This window comes from Parus major, chromosome 4 (assembly GCF_001522545.3).
Source record: "Parus major isolate Abel chromosome 4, Parus_major1.1, whole genome shotgun sequence".
Lineage (NCBI taxonomy): Eukaryota > Metazoa > Chordata > Aves > Passeriformes > Paridae > Parus > Parus major.
In genome coordinates, this window is record NC_031771.1 from 7,409,012 (window position 1) to 7,430,730 (window position 21,719).

Sequence of the window (21,719 nt, forward strand, 5' to 3'; positions counted from 1 at the left end):
TATGACCAGCTGCTAAGGAGGTTAAACTCTAGAATGGGAAACTCCTGGATCCTGGGAGCCTTTGGCCCTGGCAATAAGAGTGACCTGGAACCACTCTGTGAATAATAAGGACTGCAAGATGCCTTTCCAGTCCTCCAGATAGTGGAGATGATGCCTTCTGCAGACACATGGCTGCTTATAGTTTGCTTGATGTTTTCTCTTGCTCACTTTGTCAGAGGTAGAATATAGACAAGGACTCACACGTTAAACATCAATTGCCGAGTGCCCAGGACTTAATTAACTCTACAAACTTCAAAATGCTATTTCAGAGCTAGAACAATAGAATAAATAGTTCTTCAGTGTGCATACAGGGGTAGCTGAAACTGGCTAAGTTTCTTACTCCTAACTTCTGCTTATCCTATGCTCACTAATATTTACTGGTGCCAGACTGATATATTTTATAAGGACAGGCTGCAAACATTTCTGCTAAAACAAAAATCTCTAACAAATGGTTAAAAAAAAAATCTTTTGTCTTTTGAGTTATAAAAACCTAGGGTGTGCTTTATGGCAATATCATTTCCAACTGACTTGTATTTTTTTTGTGTCATTGATGAAAAATTGAAAAACTTTAACTTCTGCATTTATCAAAGTTTCATGTTTGGTGAACTCTGGTCTGTGGCTTAATGGTTGGTAATTTTGTATTTTTGAAGAAACATCTGTGACAAACCAGCTGGAGCTTATAGATTCATTCTTCAATAACTCATCCTGCATATGTTCTGATGCTACAGTTAATCTCCTCTTCACCCTGAGTTTCCAAGCTTTGCTTTTAAGCCCAGGCAACTCATTGTACACTGATCTGCAAGGATTTCCAAGCAATAAGGCAGACCAAAACACCTTACATTTAAAATGATTTTGTTATATACACGCACATATGTCGTGGTTTAGGAATGGTATTCTCCAATTTAGTACCCCCACTAAAAACCACACACTGCTCCCCCTCACCCTCCAGTTGGAGGCATAAAAGTCAAAGATAATGGCCTGAGATAAGAATAAGTTACTAGAAAACAGCAATGAGATGAGAAATGAACAGTAACAACAATAATAAAAGCAAAAGGTATAAGAAAACAAACGTTTCACATGGGGACACCCCCTGATAACAGAAATACTGGATGGCTCCCTCTGTCACAATTTCTCAACTGGATTGAGCCCCCTCTTCCTGAAGAGAGTCTTTTTCCCCTGCTCTCAGCAATGATGTGAGGTGGTACAGAATATTCTTGGTGTCCTGGCCATGCCCTCTCCTGGCTACTGCAAAAATTAACCCTGTCCTAGCTGAAATTATGACACCATGAAAAAAGTGTGGCATGACATAAAAGTATTGCAAGGCTTAAGAAAACGCAAATGTCTTTTGAAATATACAAATGAGACTGGTGGTGTTTGTTTGGTTTTTTTGTGATCTGCTTTTCTTGAAGCTTTCATTTCTATGATCCAGTATTTACATTTGAGGTTGTCACCTTTCAGAAACTTGTATACAAAGTTTACCTAGGGATGCAAAATGAAGTATTCCACATGCTTCATTTCCAAACCTCTGTTCCATGCAGAGGAAGCTCAGGTTTGCGTGTCTGTCATATGCTGGTAGTTGAAGCATCAAAATTTATGTGGCTGAGGAATTGGTCTGAGTAGGCACATTTCATACAGACGACAGCTTTTGTTACTGCTGTGCCAGGGGTTGGCATAATAAGGTTAAGCTTTCCCCTTTGACATGATCTGCAGTGAGCACCAAGTCTGTACTCAAACAAGGGATTGTGTCTAAATACTGAAGAAAACTCAGGCTCTGGCTCAGGTCTGTGTTTCAAACATAATTTAATGCATGTGAAGTGATCCCTTTCTTGTGGCATCGATGCTGAGGGCTCCCTAATGATCAAACTGTTGTTTTTTTTTGTCTTGACAAATAAGTAGGACATACACAGCAACAACAGCAACAGACAAACATTGGCTTTGAGTTCAGATCTTGGGCCAAGAAAGGTTTTTGACTTATATGAACATCCAAATTACTGAGCTATTGAGCATATTTCTTCCCAGGAATTACAAGATGTAAGGATAGCTTCATTTTTTACTTTTAAAGGGTTATTTGCAAAATTTTTGTGGACAGTCTTCTGTTTGTGATGTGTATGTGTTTGTTTGTTTGTTCATTCTGAGATTTTTTTTGTCCTTCTGAATGTGTAATGAATGTTACATTTTTCAGCCCATAACTGTTGTGATCTGCTTACCCTTACTTGTTTCAGGTGTTCAGGCTTTGGGATATCTGTGCAGCTGGTGCTGGCTGTCAGCTGGAGGTACAAGGACTGATACTGAACTGATAAGGTTGGCTCGAAGTGGTGACTTTGAGGGGATGGTCTAGGCTATGTTAGCCGTGTCCTCCAGGGTAGTGTTCCTCTGATCTAAAATATATCTCCCGAATGTGTTTTTGTGAGCTGAATGATGATTTGCACAGAGTGAACAGTGAATGTAGCTTTCAGGTTTCTCATGTGGCCAGCTTCTACCCCTGTATTTTTGTTCCTTCTTCCTGTTAAAACAATTTATACTTTCTGGATTTTAGGCAAGTGTCTCTAACGTGGGGTGTGCCAAAACATACTGAAAAATTGGTCAGTGATTCTTGTCATTGATTTGGTGGGGGTGAACTTGAAAGGTTTGATGGCTTTGTAGGATCAGATAAATCTGCAAAGAAATTTTAATTACGTCTGGTGATGAATCTTTGTTTTTCTTCTATTACTTGTTGTGATTGTACTTGGCCCCACCTTAGTGACCAAGGGCATGACATTGAACAAAAGAGAATGAAGTGGCTTTGATTTGTTTCCAGATGCAAATAAAGTGTTTGCTTGTTTATGGGCACAGCCTGTTTAATCAGTGAACTGACTGGGATTCAAAGAACATGAGTTTTATTAGTGACTTTTCTAGCGTCAAGTACAATGGCCTTGGCAGGTGAATTGTCTTTCTTTTGTAGATTGAAAAATGTAGACTTGGAGAAGCAAGTGACAATTACATCCTTTCTGTAAGTTATGAAAGTAAATCTGAACTACATAAATATTTATAAAATAAGTGAAAATGACTGTTGATATTACCATAGCATTTTCATCTCAAATTGTTCCAGAGAGTTTGTAATGCAAGGATTTAAAACAGTTTTATTCCAGAGCTGCTTCTTTTGCTTTTTGGTGGTAGAGACCTCTTTCTTCTTTCCATCCTCTCTCTGTGTCTTAAATACTACCCCTCAGACCTCTCCAAAGAAATTAGGGTTGAGGTAGCTTTTAATTCTGATCCTTCCAGTGGCTGTATCAGTTCCTTTTTTCACCTGTTGCCAGGGTGCTTTTGTTTGTATTTGTGTTTTTTGGATCAGCAGTCTTTTCTTCTGAAGTGAGCTCTGCCATGAGTGAGATTTATGGCAACTTGTCCATTCCTTATGTATCAGTGTTACTCTGTGAGCTCCCAGCATCTCTGTCAGAGGAGGAACAGCTTCTCAGAGCAAGCCCACAGTATTATCTTTGAACATATGTTCTCTATTAAGTGAGATGAGGAAGTCACTTAGTTTTCCTTCCATGTGGAGGTTAAAATGGAGGGCTTGTCTAAAAACAGATTGTGCTAAACTGGGGGTTTATTTGAACAGTATGTCAACATTATTAACTTGAAAATAGATACTAAATTGATAGGTTTCCTTCAATTACCTCATCTTGAAAGCTGTTCTCAAAAAAAAAAAAAAGCAAGCAGTTCAAAAGTGATTTAATCTGCTTGAAAATGAGAAAGTCAGATGAAAGCATCCAACACTTTTGTTATAATGAGTGCTAGATAAACTATGTCACATCTTTGGCCTATTTTACTTCTCTGTATCCAGAAGTAATAACAGATTTAAAAAATAGTAGATATCCAGGTTCTAGGGTTAACCTGCATGCTAACATTGGGTTAACATGCTGACATTGTCCTAAACTTTGGGCACAGACAGCACACTGGATTGCAGAGGAAGCAGCTTTTAGCTCGGACCATTTTGCAGCAGGTTATGTGACTGGGATCCTGGATCTCACGCTGTCACCTGTCTGTGCTGACAGATGTGTAAGGTGGCAGTGTGAATGCTTCATATGTGAAATGCATTACACAAATATCTAAAATACTTCCATGCTTTTAGACATTATTTGGAATATTTTAATGATGTTGTATATGCCAAGAAAGCCCACTTTCTTTAGCATTCCACATAATCATAGACATTTCAGCAGCATTCACTCAGCACTACTTATGTATGTGCCACCCTTTCAGACTAGAGAGCTAAAATTAGGGGCCTTCTAGATTACCCTATTGCAAAGGAGAATCTGGGAATTTCTAGGGAAACTGAGCTGCTTTAGCACAGTTAATGAGAAACATGTGCCAAGCCTGACTTTCTTCAACACAGCACATTAACTGAGACAGTTTCACCATTTGGAGCTTTAAAACTCTTTCAATAAATAGCCCATTTTAAGAATCCACTTGTTCATAAAACAAAGGGAGAGCTCTGCTGTTGAGTCCTGGTGTAGACATGAGTCTCTACCCAGAGTTCCACCTGGAAGGAAACAGCTCCTTCACTGACCCATTCTGGTAAAGAACAAGTGCTGCCACTGTAGGAATTGATGATCTTCCTGACCTAGTTCACCATTTCAGCTCTTGATAGTGTGTAAAAGAAATATGACATTTTCACATCTTCCAAACTACTCATTTTCACTCTCTCCAGTGACTATACCCAAAACATCAGCATCCAGAAGTGGTGCTTTCTGACAAAATGAATGTAGGATGTCACAGTCTAGGCAAGCACTAGCTGTCTGGTGAAGGAACAATGCAAATGTACAAGTCTTGGTCCTTTTACTTCAAAAACCAAAAATAGCATGTCTGACCTACATGGATATTGTGGTCTGAGTATCTTTTGCAGAGGTTGATTAATCAGTTTCTTTTACTGTAAATATTACATCCATCTGCACCCTATTGTTAAAAATACAGCTTTACTGTTGTACAAATTAATTAGAGTACAGCAGTGAATCTAGCTGAGATTCCTAAGCATTAAGGCAAAGAAATCTAATGATGGTGCACATGTACTCCTGGTTTGTCATGTAAGGTACAAACACCTTCTCAAGTGGAAGAGACTGCAAAGTGTTTCCTACATAATTTGTTACTGTGCAGAGCACACAGTGTGAGTAACCTTCTTAACTGCAGCTGAGGGATGTGGTGGTTTGGAGGTATAAAACTGTGATTGACATAGGGGATAGTGGTTTGGATAGATAGGAATTTGGGACACTATTATAAATTATGGCAATTTATTTTTATTTTTGGGGCAAAAATAACTTGGTCAGTGAAGGCTTGCACTGGGCTCATCTGATATCACTGACCATGTATCTGGCCTGATAACATGCAGAGCACATCTAGGGTGCTTAAACTGCTGAACAGGGACTTGTTTAGAGATTATAGTTGGATAAACAAAAGGAAATTCTTCAAAATGCCTCTGGATGTTTGTGAGACTGTATTCAACAAAAATGAATATGCTTAGATATCCTCAGAACCTGTGATCTGAATGTCAAAAGAAAAGAATTCACTGAAGTCAGAGCATTGCCTTTACTTGTAACTGCTTTGGGATCTAGAAAGTGCAGAATTTGGATTTGAATTAGAAGTTAAAAAACGTGACATGTCACAGACAATTTTCCTGTCCTGCTTACCAGGATGTTGTGTTTCCAATAGGAAGCTGTAAACCCTGACTGTTGTACTCACATCTCCTTCCCACATGCACAGTACATGGGAATATCTTTTCATCTTGCCAATTATTTTTCACAATTGGGGTTGGGCTACCCATCAAGCACCTCCTTGTTATTTTGTGTGATTCATCAGTTTGCATTGTCCTGTTTTATGTGGGAGCTTGTCATGAAGGATCCCAGTGATTGTCACTCAGTACCAGCTCACCAACTTCTCTGCTCTTCATCCAAATTGCAGCTGAGCAGTCACAGCCTCCTTCACTCTGAAGTGTGAAGGAACTAGGTGTGGCATCATGCTTTTCTTCTTATTTGTTCTGTCATTGCTTTGTAGTAGCTATGTCTCCCTTATATGTTGTCACTCTGTATCCAGTGATTCTCTCTTTGCTAAAAGTATACAGGAAAACTGAGATGGAATCAACTGCTATGTTTACTTATTTTCCTCTCTTAGGGTTTATTGTTGGTAGCTTCATGCTATATAACACATGAAAATAAAGACAGATTTGTATCTCAAAGAGCTTATTATCCTCCTTCTGCAGAAATGATTCACTGGGAAATCCTTTTGGTGTCTGTCTTTCTCTGTGTTCTGGAAGTTAGTATATAAATTTAAACGCAAAAATGTAAAAAAGAAATTACCATTGCAAGCAGGTCTGAAGCTATGAAAGTCTTTGTAACTTTACATGCATATAGCTGTGATGAATGTAAACTTATTTTGTTGCAAAATGAAAGCTCATCTTATGGCACATGCTGTATTATGCCTTTATAAAAAACATTTATGCATATGTTTGCTTCCCAAGCAGCAGGGCTGTAGCTAAAGTCCACCTGATTAAAAGCCTTCATCCTGCAATTCCCAGTATTAGGATAAATCATAGAGCACTGTTTATATGACTCTTTGTGTTTCCTGCCATGTATCCTCACATGCAGATGTTTTTAATCATTTATTGCTAATAGTGAGTGTCTTAAAAGTTTTCTGTACTTTTTTTTGGCATTTGGTATGTTTAAACTTTTCCAATGTAGCATGGGGATAATTATGTACCTTGAGAGAAATGAAACACCCTTGGGATAATTTTTGGTTTGTTTTCTCTGCTTATGCAACAGCCTTTATGCTATTCTAGAAAAAGGCAGAAACCTTTCTCTGTAAAAAAATTCTGCTTTGCATTTCTGTATTAATAATGCAAGCAGAAGATACATGCCAAGTGTATTGAGTTTGTGACAAAGCCCTAAAAAGATTTGTAGAAAGCTCCTGGAAGCTTCCCTCATGTCCGACAGCCAATGCCAGCCAAGATAGACCTGAGGCTGATACTGTCAGTGACAGTGGTAGTGCCTCTAGGATAAGAGATTCAAGGAAGGGAAAAAAGAAACCCTGTGAAACAGCAACTTCAACTGGACAGAGGAGGAGGAATGTGTGAGAGGAAGAGCTCTGCAGACACCAAGGTCAGTGCAGAAGAAGGGGCAGGAGGTGCTCCAGGTGTCAGAGCTGAGATTCCCCCCTTCAAGTCAGATGAAGAGTAGCAACATGAGAGAAAGTACTGACACAGTGACGGACAGAGCTGGTTTGCTTAAGAACCAAGACAAAAGGGAAGTGATTTAGCTAAAACTCCATACCTCAAGTCCTTTGTGTATTGAAAAAGGTTCCTTATCAAGAGCTTCAAAGGCAAAAGGCACAGGGAGTCAGATTTTTCAACTGTTTTAAGTGACTCAAAGGACAGTAGTGGGGAATGGATGAATAATTAACTGCATGGGGTTAACTGGTCTGAGTCATTTGAAGGGCTGGTTGAGAAAATCTTTTTGAATGCATAATAGGGGAAGGATAAGGAAGATAGTTTTGAAAGAGTATACAAAATTTTTCTCCCTCCTCCTCTTATTTGGAAAATAACTGTAGGCAACTGGTAAGAAGTCCTAGCTGAAAAGCTTGATTTAAGAGAGGATTTCCAGAGCTAATTCCCTTCAGAATAGGAAGCTAACCAAAAAACTTTTTAACTGCTCTTACAGGAGGAGGAAAGGCTGATGCCCACTTAAAGTTTTTCTTCAGCAGTTGCTCATATTAGGAAGAACAAAAATCACTCTTCTTCAGGGTTATGGAAAGTCAAAATGAATGCTCAACACTCCTGTAAGTGTCCCGTACCCTTTTTGCTTTCTTTCTTCTCTAGTAAGTTGTCTTCTAGGAAAAAAGACTCGATTTTGTGTAATAGTTTTGTTTTTCTTTGTCTTTTGGCAGAAAATGGCTTTGTTGAGGTCGTGTGTGTGTATGTGGGGTGATGGTGTTCCATTTTGTTTTCCCTACCACCATCCATGTCTAGTAGGGGCTGTTTCCGACTTTGGCCAAGAACTTCACAGTGCTGCTCCTTTTCCTTGTGTGTTCAAAATAAGTTGTGAAGACTTTTAACAACATACAATGAAAACAGGCCCCTAAATGCTAGATAACAGTATATGAACCTGCTCTCTTACCTGTCAGTCTGAATGAATGGATGAACACATGCTTGTGCTTCTTGTTGAAATTAATCTTAAAGCCCTAAAAAAAGGCACAATTAAAAATCTGTTTGCTTAAATTCCTGACTTGTGAGCTGTTTCTGGCATCCTTGAGAATTTCATTCTAAATTGTGAGCTTTCTTTTCTCTAGAGCTTGAAAAAGAAACAAAAAGTTATATGGGTAAACCAACAGCATGTCTAGGATGCATCCATAGAGATTAGTAGGCTCAGAGTTAATGGTCTGCAGTTCTTCCAAATAAATAGTACTCCCAAATGTAGACCACATTTAAAAAGCACAATCTGATTTTAGTAAATGCTGGAGCACTGTGTGTAGCAGGAAAGGCTGTATTGTGCTGAGGGATTAGAATTTAGGATTCTCCTGGATTTTTGTGTTTTCAAAGCTACTCAATTGCCTTCATTAGTGCTTTCCTTTTCCAATTGCTTCCGCAGCAGCAGGACATGCCAGAGACTCTTTTATTTTTGCTGGTGCAAGTAGTAACCTGATTCTGTCCTTATTCACTAAGGTGCTTTATTGCTGCAGTTCATGTGTTTTAATAAAAATCCCTTATAGTAAGCAATAAACTATCTAAGCTTCTGACTTATTTTCTTGTCAGTCCCTTCCTGGGCACAGGGAGGAGGTTGAGGAAGAAGGGTTTAAGTGTACCTGCAGTCATGCAGCAGTAGCATATAAAATGCTGCCAGCTGCAACAGATGTGCCTTACACCTGCTAAGCCCTTGCTAGCAAGCTGTCCTGGCACCCTCTGGTTGTGTAGCAGGCAGGAGTACAGTTTGATCACACTCTAATTTCAGTTTTAGACAATCTCAGTTTTTATGGATGATGTTTATTAAGTGAATGTCCTAATCAAACTGAACATCCCATCGTCTTTGCAGAGCAAAAGGCTCTGGTATCCAGACTTGTGACATGAAAGACAAGAAAACATTATCAGTGTAAATGCTTCACATATTCTACATTTGGAAACTATGTGCATTCTATGTAGTCCTTCATGCATCTGTACATATACGTCCAGCTCTCTTTTCCCAGAAGAGTAAGGGAGAATTGTTCTTCTCCATAACATTTTTTTTCTTCAGAGTGTTTGAAAATTAGTGGCAAAAGTCAAACTTATTTTACCACATAAAACTGTAGAAGTGTCATCAGTAAATTACTTACTTGCTGCTAGGACAGAGGAAAATGGATGAGATTAAATATGGATAGATCTGACAGAGTAACATGGAAAGGTGGAGGGAAGCATTGCATTTGAAATGATCAGACTGAATATCTTTGGATCATCTCATTTTTGAAGAAAACATCTGTCATACAGTTTCACACTTATGACATTTTCTTCTAGCTTTCAAACTGTTCTTAATTCCTCACTGCAAAAGGGAAGTTTCTTATTAGATGGAATGAATTTAATTCATGCTTGCCTTTTGTGAGAGCAGCCTGAGGTGTACTGCAAAAGCAGAGCAGACTCATCCGATTCAGCAGACCTACCGTGTGACCAGCTGCCAGAAGTTGGACTAGGGAGTCAAAGGGAAAGGCTTGTAATCAATTTAGAAAAGCATATAGCTGGGCAGAGAGAGAAGTGTTTCATTTTTAATTTCTACATGGTGATTTGAAGGACGCAGAGATGTTTCACGTGAAGGGAATAGATTTCCTCCCCCCCCGCTAAACCTAAGTGAGCTGAGTTTAAAACTGTTGAAGGATTTTCTGTGAGATGTTCACGCAGTTCTGGTGGTGACAGTATCTTGGCTTCAGTTCGGAATTTTGTTCTAAATTTAGGATTCCTCTTTGCCTCTCTCTTGGAAATGTAGTTGTTCCCTTCCCTGCTTGGTATCAATAACAGTCTGCCTCCCTTTTCGCATTATTTCTGAACTCAGTAGTTGCACAGTGTGTGAATCTCTTTATATCTTCTGTGACTATCACCATGTTGTGGACATACATTATTTTTGCTTTCACAGAAGCAATTTACAATAGATGAATCCTTGTTGACGCTTCTGGGCAGGCAGAGAAAAGTTGTATCATAACAGTCTCAGCTCTGAATCAAAGAAATGTTGTCCTTACCACCTCCTACCACATTTCAGAAACTGTTTTGTTTGAGTTATCCATGCTTCCTATATTTTCTTGGCCAAAAGTAAACAAAAATCAAGTGGAAGCCTGTCCGGAGGTCATGTCTGAACCACAGACTGTTATTATTTTTTTAATTTCTCTATTCATCGAGTCTCTTATTAACATGTTGGTACAGATTTACATGTAGCTGCATCAGCACCTCCAGCATTCCTGTTGTGTGAAATGGCTTGTGTGCCTTCAAAAATGATGAAGAGACAGCAGGCAGAAAGACAATAGATCAGCCAGAGTGTCTACAGATGTTTTTAATCCTATCCTGTTATTTATACAGTGTCATAGGTATGCATGTTGTTTTATAGATATATAAAACCATGAGAGTTTCCTGTCCTGAGGGGCTTACAACATGTGAGATTGTAAATTAAATCCTGCAAGATTTCTGGTCATCCTGTTCAGTGCCCAGAGTATATAGCTTACAGCAAATGCAATATGGAACATCCCCACTTCTCACTGGCTGCATGTGTAAGGGCAAGAAACACATGAGAGAAGTAGTAATGGATCTTCAGGGCCTCTAATAGAGAATTCCAGCGTGTGGACAAAGTTTGGGTTAGCTTTTTTCCAGTTAGTTGCTGTGGAGGAGCTCAAAAACATGCCCAGTGTTTGGTTCAGCTGTGTGTGTGTCTTCATGTGGAGCGCTGCAGGCTGAATTTAAGAACTGTGGAGAAGAGAGACAGCTGAATAATTTCCTTAGTAATGAAATGAGATGACCATTTCAGAAGCCTATTCATAAGTGGGTTTTAAGGTCACAAAGTTAAAAACCAGCTACATATTTTTTTACTAGCATTTTAGCTACTGGCCTGGTAGAATTCATACCTGAATTCTGTGTCTGATGATATTATGGCTGATGGAGATTTGTGCACTTTGCACTTCAATCTTCCTACTTTGTGCCATGAAATGTTGACTGGAAAATTTGACTGTGAAATTTATATTAATATAAGTTCTATGTTAGGAATGCAATCTGAGAAGTGATTTTATGGCATCTACTATGTGGTTAGGAAAATCTTGAACCCTGATAGGTAAGGATAATTTTTCTAGTCCTGAATTCTGACCCTAGGAAGGGTCAGTATTGACTTCATTACCTTGTTTCAGGCACAATTCCCATTTTTACACACTATCTGGGAGTGATTTATGTTCTTCAGAATGTCTTCATATGATACAGACCTTGAATTTTTTTCAGTTATTTTTTGATTCGTGAAGGTCATGAAAATAATTGCCTAATGTCTTTAATTATACGAATACTTCTCCTGCCCACCGTCAATTTTATTTTCCTTCTCCCATGATATTCCTCATTTTCAAGATTTGAAAACAACTGTAGGACAGAGGGAAATGGGAAAAAATCTGGAAGTTGGAAGCTCAGAAAAGAGTTAAGTGAGGGTTTTCCTTGCTATAAAATTATTGGGCAGAAGCCAGGTGCATGAGAGCTGGAGAAGAGGAATTGCAGAAGTTGTTTCTCTGTGTGTTGTAGTCTGGAGGAGGAAAAATGAGTGGAGCTAAAACAGGGCACGACTCCAGGGAGGGAGCCTTTTATGACAGCTTTCTGGGAGAGTGGAAACTAGGAGAAAAGATGGCCAGAAGAATGTGCATGAAACATGTTTGTTTTACTTAGCTCAGACTGCTTCCTAAAAAATTTAAGCTGAGCTAATTAGCACTTGCAAAATGCTGCTTGAAGTTGCTGAATTGCTTCCTGACTTTGGGCTAGTTCATTTAGAATTAGCCAGTTCCAGGCTGAGATTGCCAAATTTCTGACCCTGACTGACAAAGAAGCCCACCTGAGTTAATGGGCTCATAGCCATCTAAAACACCTCTGTGCCTCCCCTCCAAAACTCAGAGCACTTCTGATACTCACTTCCTCATTTTACACGCAGGGATCTTCGGAGATGGGGACTGGCCCCTACACAAACCCCAGCTGGTTAACGTGGCCTCCTTAGGGCTGGAGGAAACAAGGCTGTGAAGAGGACAGGACAGAAGACTGTAAAATCCTGGGTGACATGGAAAAGGTGACTAAGGAGCAAGTAACCACACTTTCTCATAACCCAAGGGTTGGAGGAGCCTCAAGTGATACTGTGGCAGTGGCAGGCTGGAAACGTTCCAGGATGATGAATGGTCCTGGGGCACTTGTTACCATGTGGTAGAACAAATTCTTTTAGGTAGGCTCAGGCTCAGAAGTGATGAGGCAAATGAGATCTCATGAGAAAAATGAGGTCTCAGAAAAAGCTGTACTGTTTTTTTTTTTCCCCCCTTCTGTTGTTTTGTTGTTCTAGAAAACAGTGAAGTTACTGTGAAGGTTCTGGACTTCTTAGAAAGTTAAATTTATTTTAAAAATCTTTTTCTTTGGCTTTAGATTTATAAGGGTGTTTTGAAGGCAAAAATGTCCTCTCTGCTGCAGAAGGTGCCTGAAAAAGCGGGGTATGTGTTGGTGTAGTGCTGCTTCATGCTCTACCTCATCTTGTGCTCTTTATCCAGATATTTGCTACTGGCTGTTGGACACAGAGAGTCTGGCTCAGTGTGGCCATTCACATGGAACAGCAGGTCTTAGGCTGTAAATATAATATGAAATAATCACTTTGGGATAGTACAGATTTGCTTTTGGGTTCTCTTACAGGGTGTAAATACTTTAGATGCTATTTGAATACAGTTGAATAGCAAAGTGGTTTTGCCTTTTAGAGCTTTCCTTCTTTTAAGCTGAAAGAGAGTAATTGCTAAAATCTAAGGCTATTCAGACAAAATTTCATTGCTGAAAAGAAGGTTATGCATGCAAATCTGCATGGTACACATGTTTGATTTGATGTCTAAGTAAGTTTCAAATATGTATCCAAATGTTAAGACGCTGGCAGAGATTCAACCAGGCTAATATCAAACTTCAGCTGTTGCTTCAACACACTGGATATGTATTTTGCCTAATTTATGTTTAGTTCTAACAGTGGCAAGCTGTGTTGCCCTAACTGTAGTTTCAGAAAAAGCTGTACTGGTTTTTTTTTTCCTTCTGTTGTTTTGTTGTTCTAGAAAACAGTGAAGTTACTGTGAAGGTTCTGGTCTTCTTAGAAAGTTAAATTTCTTTAAAAAATCTTTTTCTTTGGCTTTAGATTTATAAGCTTTGAGCATAAAATAGGGCCATTGAGTATGTTCACCTCTGGACCTGATTTTTGTGTTGACATAGCCAGTTTACTATACACTGAAGTACTTGACTGTGCCCATGTTGGTATTTTAAGATAGGGCTCAGACAAACATTACTTCTGCAAATGCAAATCGTGATGGTCACACCACATAACTTTGGTTGCTTCATTTCAGGGTTTCCCTTTTGCTTTAAGCTGGTCTGGAGAGAGATTCCTGTAGGAATCCTGTGAACCATCTCTGAGAGGAGATTGAAAAGGGACTGTCCTCTCAGAAGTGTCTCACTTTATGTATATATAAGCACTTCTGCAGGAATATCACAAAATCCTTCTTTCCTTTTAAAAATAAAATTCAAAATCCCATTGAGTAGGAAACTAGGTAGTAATTGGGGGTTTTTAGAGAAAGTCTTTGTACTGTATAACTAAATTGTACACCATTGTAGCAGATTGCAGTTCTGCACCATAGTTCAGCTAACATTTGCATTAAGTGCATGGAACTGGAAATGTGTGTAAAATAAGAGTTTTTCCTTTTTCTTAATGGGAAGAGAGGAAGAAAACATCCTAAAATATTTCTTATCAGGTGCAGTAATCTTAAATTGTGTGAATATAAAATTAAAATCTGTCCTGGTTCCATCCAGGGAGTACTAAATTGGAGAATACCATTCCTAAAACATGACAAAATCCTACAAGCCAGTGGGAAGGAAGAGATATTATGAAATATACACAAAAAAGCGCTAGGAAATCAGAATAGTGAAAATTGGATGTCTCTGTGGTGTATAGATCTTTGCAAATTTGTGTCTCTTCCTGGAACTGCAGAGGATGCCTTGACTGAAGACAATGATTAAGAGAAATGTAGCTTCAGAAGGCATGTGGTTCACCACTTCCCTCAGGAAAGCTTGATATCAGTAGAGAAAAAAAGATATTTGAATTGTATTTTGGAATAGGACATTCTGTTCTGTGATACAGTGCTGTGAAATCATGGTATCATGATAACCTTCCTTTCTTTCTTCCTTCCTTCTAATCTGGGCTGGTATTTATTCTGCACTCTGCTGAAGACTCTTTTCTGTGTAAGAGAGAATTCAAAACAAGTAGCTCCTATAATTTTGTGTGCTTAAACCAAACAAGCAACACTTGTGTTGTTGTGGTTCATTGCTGTAAAGTAAGGAAGAAGATACAGAATGAATCCCTGAAAACCCAGGCTTATCAAAACATCTGCTGTATTAAGTATTCACATCTATGATCTTAATGCCCAAGCCATGGGAATTTCAGGTAAATACCCCACAGTAACATATGTTGTTTAATTGTTTGTCTTCCTTTAAAGGGCAAAATTGAAGAGCATGAAGGTTTCCAAAATCAGGAACACATAAATCTGTTACATAGGAAAAGTCATGGGTCAGATCCATGTGTGTTCTGAGGGTGACCACTGGTGATCTGAGGAGTGGAGTGTAAAGTCCAGTACATCTGTGAGAGCTGGGTTTTTTGGGGGGCAGGAGAGTGGGAAAAAGTGAAGAAGCAATGAGAGAGAACCTCTGTGAAATGTGTGTCATTATATACACGTATCATGGTATCAAGGTGCTGTGGGCACCAATAGCTCCATTTTAATAGGATTTGATACAGGATTTGATACAGGAATGGCATCAGGGCTTGTGGCTGGTACATTTAAACTTCTTCCTTCTATATGTTTCCCAGGTGCTTTTTAGAGTCAGTAGAGGTTGTAGGTGTTTCCTGCAATTCAATTAAAGTTTTCAACATTTTCTTCCTCCTTATGCATAGTCAGGATAATGCTGAGGTGCCCTTTACCTGCAATTGCTTAGCCTGGCACAAAGGAAATGCAACAGTAGTATTCAGAAGAAGAGAAGAAAAGATTTAATCAATTTACTGGGTAAATGCTGTCTTCCATTAGTTGAAACAATTACTAGAACAATTAAATGCCCACATGTCCACGGCCAGTGTAGTCTTGACTGTCTTTCCAGTTCTTTCCTTTGGGATTCCAAAATTTATGCTGGGCTTTCTCAATTAATATCTTTCTAGTGAGTGTGGCAATTACAATTGTTGCTTCAATGGAGAATGTCCCATAGCTTTACATTGTTAATTCTCCTGTCCCAAATGATCTCCCAAAAGGAATATGAAGTTACAGGTGCACATCCATGACTGGAGAACAAACACTTTAGTATGGTAATGTTCATAAAATGAAAGAAAGGCATGAGAAATCCATAAGACATGGCATTCACATTGCTTACTGAGGTAATTTTGTTTCCCCAAGTCTTCACAAAATCTTTGATATTATTCAGTATGTCTGCTAGCACAGACAGGGTTGCAAAATTAAGTGCTTGAAAGTTAAAAACTGTCCAGATGACCTTAAGCTGTCATCAGCATTTGTGTTATTTTCACAGATTTTGATAAACTGTACTTCTGAACTTTGCCTACAAGTGTTGTACGTTTCAGGTATGCTGTAGAGAAATACTTCCTCCTTGTCAAATCTGGTAGGGTGGCTTTAATCCATGGCCTAATTCTAAGATAAGCTTTCTCAAAAATCCACACAAATAAATATAAGAAAAAAACACAAAGAGTGGACTTCTTCTACAGCTGTAATTAAGTAGCAAATCACAGGAAAACCTTTCTGGTGTTTGATAAAAGAAATGATGTTTAGCAGATGATTATTCCTACTGTTTGCTAATAGTACTATGTTAAGTTTTTAGTTCAACAAAGCTGGGTAAGAGACTGTGGTGCTAATTTGAGTTGAGTACTACTTGAATCATCAAAGCTGTTCTAAAACCAAATGAAGCTCAACAAATGGCTTAGTCTTGCTTGTATATGGAGCAGGGAGGAGTGAGAGAAAACCTATTCACCTAATTATGAATTCATTGTTGTCCTCTTGCACAACTGCACATCAGGATGGAAAGCTTTAATTCATTTGCTCAACTGTCCTTTCAGTTATGGGGGAAAATGTGTTGCATGCAGCTCCCTAAAGCAGAGTATGTAACATGAATTATTTACCCCAAGAATAACTCTGGTTCTACATTCTGCACACTGACAAAACTCCCAGTGCTGGTTATTGCTGCTTTTAGAATCACACTGCTTTTTGTGCAGCAACCTGTGGGTTTTTTTCTCCAGCTCTACTGTTAAACTTAATTATCAAACGAAACAATACCACAACCACATGAACAGACCAAGCAACTTTTTGACCAGAAGGTCCATAGCTAATACAACAAATGTTTAGATCAAATTTGTTTCCAACTTGCTCTGGTCAGACCTCTTTCTATCTTAGCCCTTTGAGTTCTGCATTGGGCGCCAAATAAGATTGTTTTGGTTTAGGAATGGTATTCTCCAATTTAGTGCTCCCACTGAAACACTTCTAACCACATGCCCCTCACTCACTCCCTGTCTCTCTCCCCCTGAGGTGGAATGCAGAGGAGAATTGGAAGCAGGAAAAGCAAAGATCACTAGTTGAGATAAGAACAATTAACTGGAAACAGCAATGAAATAAGAAACAAACATTAACAGCAACCATTTTAATAAAGTGTACAAGATGGGTGAACGATTCACATGTGACTGCTCATCACAGCTTCTCTGGTTGCCAAAACTAGAACAGTTTGGTTGACAAGAAGATACTTGGGTTATTTTAGATTTTTATTCCCATTTTAAAAATATTTCACATTAGTTTAGTTTTACCAACAGTAGTATTGAAATAACAGATGAAGGGAGAAATGTCTGATGTAATTATAAGGGTTTTGCATACATATTCCTATTTAGATCTCCTCAGACCTGAGACATTTGGCAGAAGATAACCTGAAGGGGACATCTCTGTCACCTTATGCACTCTATCATAATTGTCTTATGCATAAATTACATGGTATTTTTTTTTTATAACCTTTTATGTTGTGATATGAGGACGGTTTTGAGAATGTTTTCCATGGGAGGAGTTTGTTCATCTCAAGTTTGCTTGCAGATGTGATGAATGCTGCCTGTGTCTTCAAAGCACAGACAAATGCTGAGGAATAAAAGGAAGTTAGATTGACTAAATGAGATGATTGGATCATCTACTCAGGCATGTAAGTTAATTGAACTGCCTTTATAAAAAACTGTGAAAGTAGTCAATCAATCAAGTTGCTCCACCAGCAGCAGAACAAACAGACCCTGGTTTCTTATAGATATGCCTGAGTAGCTGGAGGTTTTGGTGTCTGGAAGATGTGAGATCCCGCTGATGCCTTTTTGCAGATAGGATGATTCCAACCCTGCTGCTGTGTGGGCATCTTTGCCTGTATAGTAAGGCTGGAACAAAAGCTGCAGCCTTTCTCTCTGTCAAAGTGTTGAGATTCTCTCTTCTCAGCTCAACTACCTAATATCATAATGCTTGATGAAAATCACTGTCTTTGAGGAAATTATTGATTCAGAAATTACTGGAGAGAGAGAGAAGGAGAGATAAGGATCATTTCTTTGGGAAGTCTTGGTATAAAAAGTTATAAGGTAGTGAAGATCAGAGATAACTATTTTTAGTGCAGTCTTAAAAATGAATTCTGTTTTTTTTCATTCCTTTATAATATAGGGAAGTTCAAAATTATTATGCCTGTTTTGGACTTGTTTTTTCTCTGGTGTTTTTGTTTGTTTGTTTTTGTTTTTTGTTCTAGGTTTTGGTCTTTTTTTTTTTAGCTGTAGATCGCCTTTAAAGTACATTGCATACTCTGGAAGCTATAACATCCATCAGGATATGCTTGTGATGTGAAAATTGTATGCTTTCATTCTTTTCATAACATAAAGGAAAATGGCTTTTCTTTTTCTAAGTGTGACACAGGCATTTATCCTTGCCTGTTGCTTTGGGAAGCTTCTTCCTTACTTGTCTTGAGCATTTTCCACTTTTTTAGTAAATATGCAAAGAATTTTAATTGAACTGTGCTACTGAATCAGTCCCAAATCACAAAAAAAAACCCAAAACCAAACCCTCTGAACTCTAAGCCCTTCTAAATGCTTCCCAAAGCATGTAGATCTGAATTAAAATCAGTGCAAGGAAATGTACAATAGGGAGAGGAAAAGCCAGGGAAATAATACCTCTCGATTTGTGTAAAGTAAATTAATTAGTGTAATATGTAAGATAAGAGGAAAAGGCAAGTTCTTCCCTTTGACACTGGAACCTCGGGATAGAAACATCCTAAGGAGGAACTTTGTCTCAATTCATGCTGATAATTAACACTCAGATTTTGCTGTTTCTTAGAAACTTATCTCCCCCTCTCTTGCATTAATCTTTTGCTGAAATTTTGCTACAATAGGATTTTTAAGAATAAAGAGAGGGAATAGAAAACATTTCTTTTTTTTTTTTCCTAGTTATAGTATATCTGAAATAGCAACGATTATGCTACAGAAAACCCAATCTCAGTAATATGAATAACTGAATGAAAGCATTCTTAACACTGCTGAACTTAATTGTCATGTAAGAGCCTAATGTTAGCCAATTCCAATTTCTTCATCCAGCAAAAAGGATATATGCAGCTTTGTGTGGGAAGAGAATATAGAAACAGCCTAATTTATCTTGCAGTAGGAAAACCTGACTAGAAGTTGATTATGTCAGTCAATGCTAATGTTTCTGTTTCTGAGGACTAACTGTGAGCAAAAAATGATAGTGCAAAACCTTATTTGAAATCCAGTTTCCCTTTGTTCCCCCTTCATTTGTAGAAAGGGATGCTGTGCTGTGGACCTGTACTAAGTTCACTTCAACAGCTGGATGCAGTGATTCACATTAGATGGAGAGGTAACAGCCTCCAGGATATTTCATCCATACATGATTCATAGGATTCTGGCTTTTTGACAGCATGTGACTTACAGGGAGCACACCTGTGAAATCCTCTTTACAATTGCTGCTTCCAGCCAATCCCGTCTCCTGGCTGTCAGCTCTCCATTCCTTTCATCTCTAAACCCAAATTTTCCCAGCTTGTCTTAAGTGGAGAGTGCCTCCAAGAAACAGTTTTTCTCAGTAAGAATTCCAGTGATAATTTGTAGTGACTTGTCTTGACTGAAAGGAGTTGAGGGAAATAACAGTTGTGCCATTTTCTTCACTATTTCAAATATTAGCGGGGGAATTGTAATGACGGTGTGCGCTGGATCAGTGCTTTATGTAGACCTAAGCCATGTGCTGTTTGGTGCACATTAATATCATCACATAAGGTGTAACATATTTCCATCACATAGATAACAGGGCAGTCTTGCTCAATTTCCTGGCAGGGCACAAAATCAATAGAGGTGTATGAGAATCAAAACTATAATTACATACATGAGGGCTTTCTTTAGGCCCAGTCAAAAATACATGAGAGTCTGTACTGATACCATTCCTGCTGTATGTCTGTCCTGTGTCTGTGTGCTCTCCGTGCCATGGCCTCCAGATCTATCAGTCTGTTTCTTTTTATAAAACTGACTCTGAATTTTTTGATAGACAGTTAGCAAATATACAAGTCTGTGAAATTGCACATTACAGATGAATGCAGATGGCTTTTTAGGTTTCTTTTTATCCAAGATTTATATATTGAAACAAAGTTGATGTCCCTGCCATTGCTTATCATCATGAATAATCTGTAAATGACATTGTAAAATACTTTCACATCACAAAAACTCATGCACCAGCTTTCATATTTTTTCTTGGTATCAGAAAGTATTTATTCTGTTGCCACATTTTCTACATACTTTCCATGTTGGCATAATCCTAATAATCCCATGATACACATGTGAGCATCTTGGATCAATATAAACAAAAAAAAAAGTATTTTTTCCTCTCTTTTTTTAATATCAAGCTATGCAAAATGAAAATCAAGAGACAGAAAATAAAAGCAGTGGTGAGCTGTTGACAGACAAATAAAAGAAAGCATTTTTAACTGATCCACGTTGTACCAAAAGAGGCCAAAACTTTGTGTGCAGTTACAAGCAATCATCTGAATTTTTCCCCACTAAAGAAAGAGCTTTCTCTAAAAGATTGCAGACTCATGCCTCACAATTAAAAGAAAATAATTTACTTTCATCCTTAGATAATTTTGTCTTGGTTGCTAGTCATGTTACTAATGTAATTGGTAGAACCCTCAGTCTTGTCAACTTTCAAAACCTTTTAATACTGTAGAAAAGCAGCTGTTTTTGGAAGTAGGTAACTGAGTATTTGACCTATATTATCTTTACTGTACTCTTTGAATTAAAAAAAAAAAAGATTTTCATTTAGTTACTGAAGAATTCCAGATGCAGAGCTTTGACATGGTGAATGTCTTCAAAGAAAGAATGTCTCTAAGTTCAGGATTTGATTCTTCCACCTACCAAAACAGACAAGACTTTCTTGCAGATCCTCAAATAATTGTTTTTCAGATATGCATTGACTGCTTTCCACAAGTAAGAAGTGCTGCATAAATTCTTCATTGGAACTATTTTTTCTTAAAGGAATAAAAAAATGGAGAATTTTTCCATAGGGAATTCAAAACAGAGGTTTTAATTTTGAGCAAAGCTCGTAGTCTCGAGTATTATCATGGGAGGAAGCAAGAAAATTTGTCAAACTCACTTATCTGAAGCTGCCCATTGTGACAACTGTTTTCTTCAGTCTTGTAATATGTGCAAAGCAAACCAGTGACATGGAATATTGTTCAGCTTGTAGAGTTTGAAGCTGTCACAGGCATATGCATGAGTGAGACCTTAAGAACACAAAGAACAGCAGGGGAACTCCTCCTAGGCTTTTTACTTCTCCTACAACACCTGCTGCTAACACCATCATGTTAATTCCAGGGTAAGTTGTTGTGGAAGAGGCACTCTTTTGCCTGTTTTTAGCAGAATCTCAGAAGCTCAGTCTGTCTTGGCAACAAAAATAATCCAGATGTAGGTGGGATGGCTCAAGAATAAGGTGGTTAGATGTCTAGGAGCTACGCTGTGAGTTAGGAGGAGTTTGCTGTACCAAATAGGATGAAAATGAGAGTTGAAATCCTTGTTTAAAATGATGTGTGATTTTTAAACTTTCTTTCAAATATGTTTGAGTTGAGTCTCATATTTCCCAACAGATATGGGGATCTTATGGCATATTTATATATAGACTTGCAGTTCTGGTTTTGTGTTACCACCAGAGACGAGGTTGCTGCAAACAGTGTTGGCAGAGAACTGGGATGTAAAACAGAGAAGGCTCCTTTTCAGAAATTTAACCAAAATGAAGTAAAGCTGAGCAATTCTAATGAAGAGAACTTGTAAGAAGACTTGTAAAATTTTGCTGTTTCTTGGAGTGGTGCTAACAGGAAGGCTCGTTCTAGAACTTTCTCTGGCTTCCTTTGTCTTTAGTGCAACTCA

General features: G+C 38.3%; 1 protein-coding gene across 5 annotated transcripts in view; it reads left to right on the forward strand.

The window, feature by feature from the left end:
* The window catches only part of JADE1 (jade family PHD finger 1), a 114,878-nt gene that overhangs the window by 20,604 nt on the left and 72,555 nt on the right, over positions 1-21,719 (forward strand). The window contains exon 3 of one of the 5 annotated variants that reach the window (XM_015623808.3): positions 12,183-12,314. The exons of 2 other annotated variants lie outside the window; for them this stretch is intronic. Coding sequence is in view for 2 of the 3 variants with exons in the window: in XM_015623807.3 (XP_015479293.1) it covers positions 7,808-7,839 (32 nt within the window). In the remaining variant the exon portion in view is untranslated. Of the gene's footprint in view, positions 1-7,792; positions 7,840-12,182; positions 12,315-21,142; positions 21,172-21,719 lie in introns of those variants that run through there. 2 more of the 5 variants (XM_015623807.3, XM_033513935.1) reach the window with 2 other exon arrangements.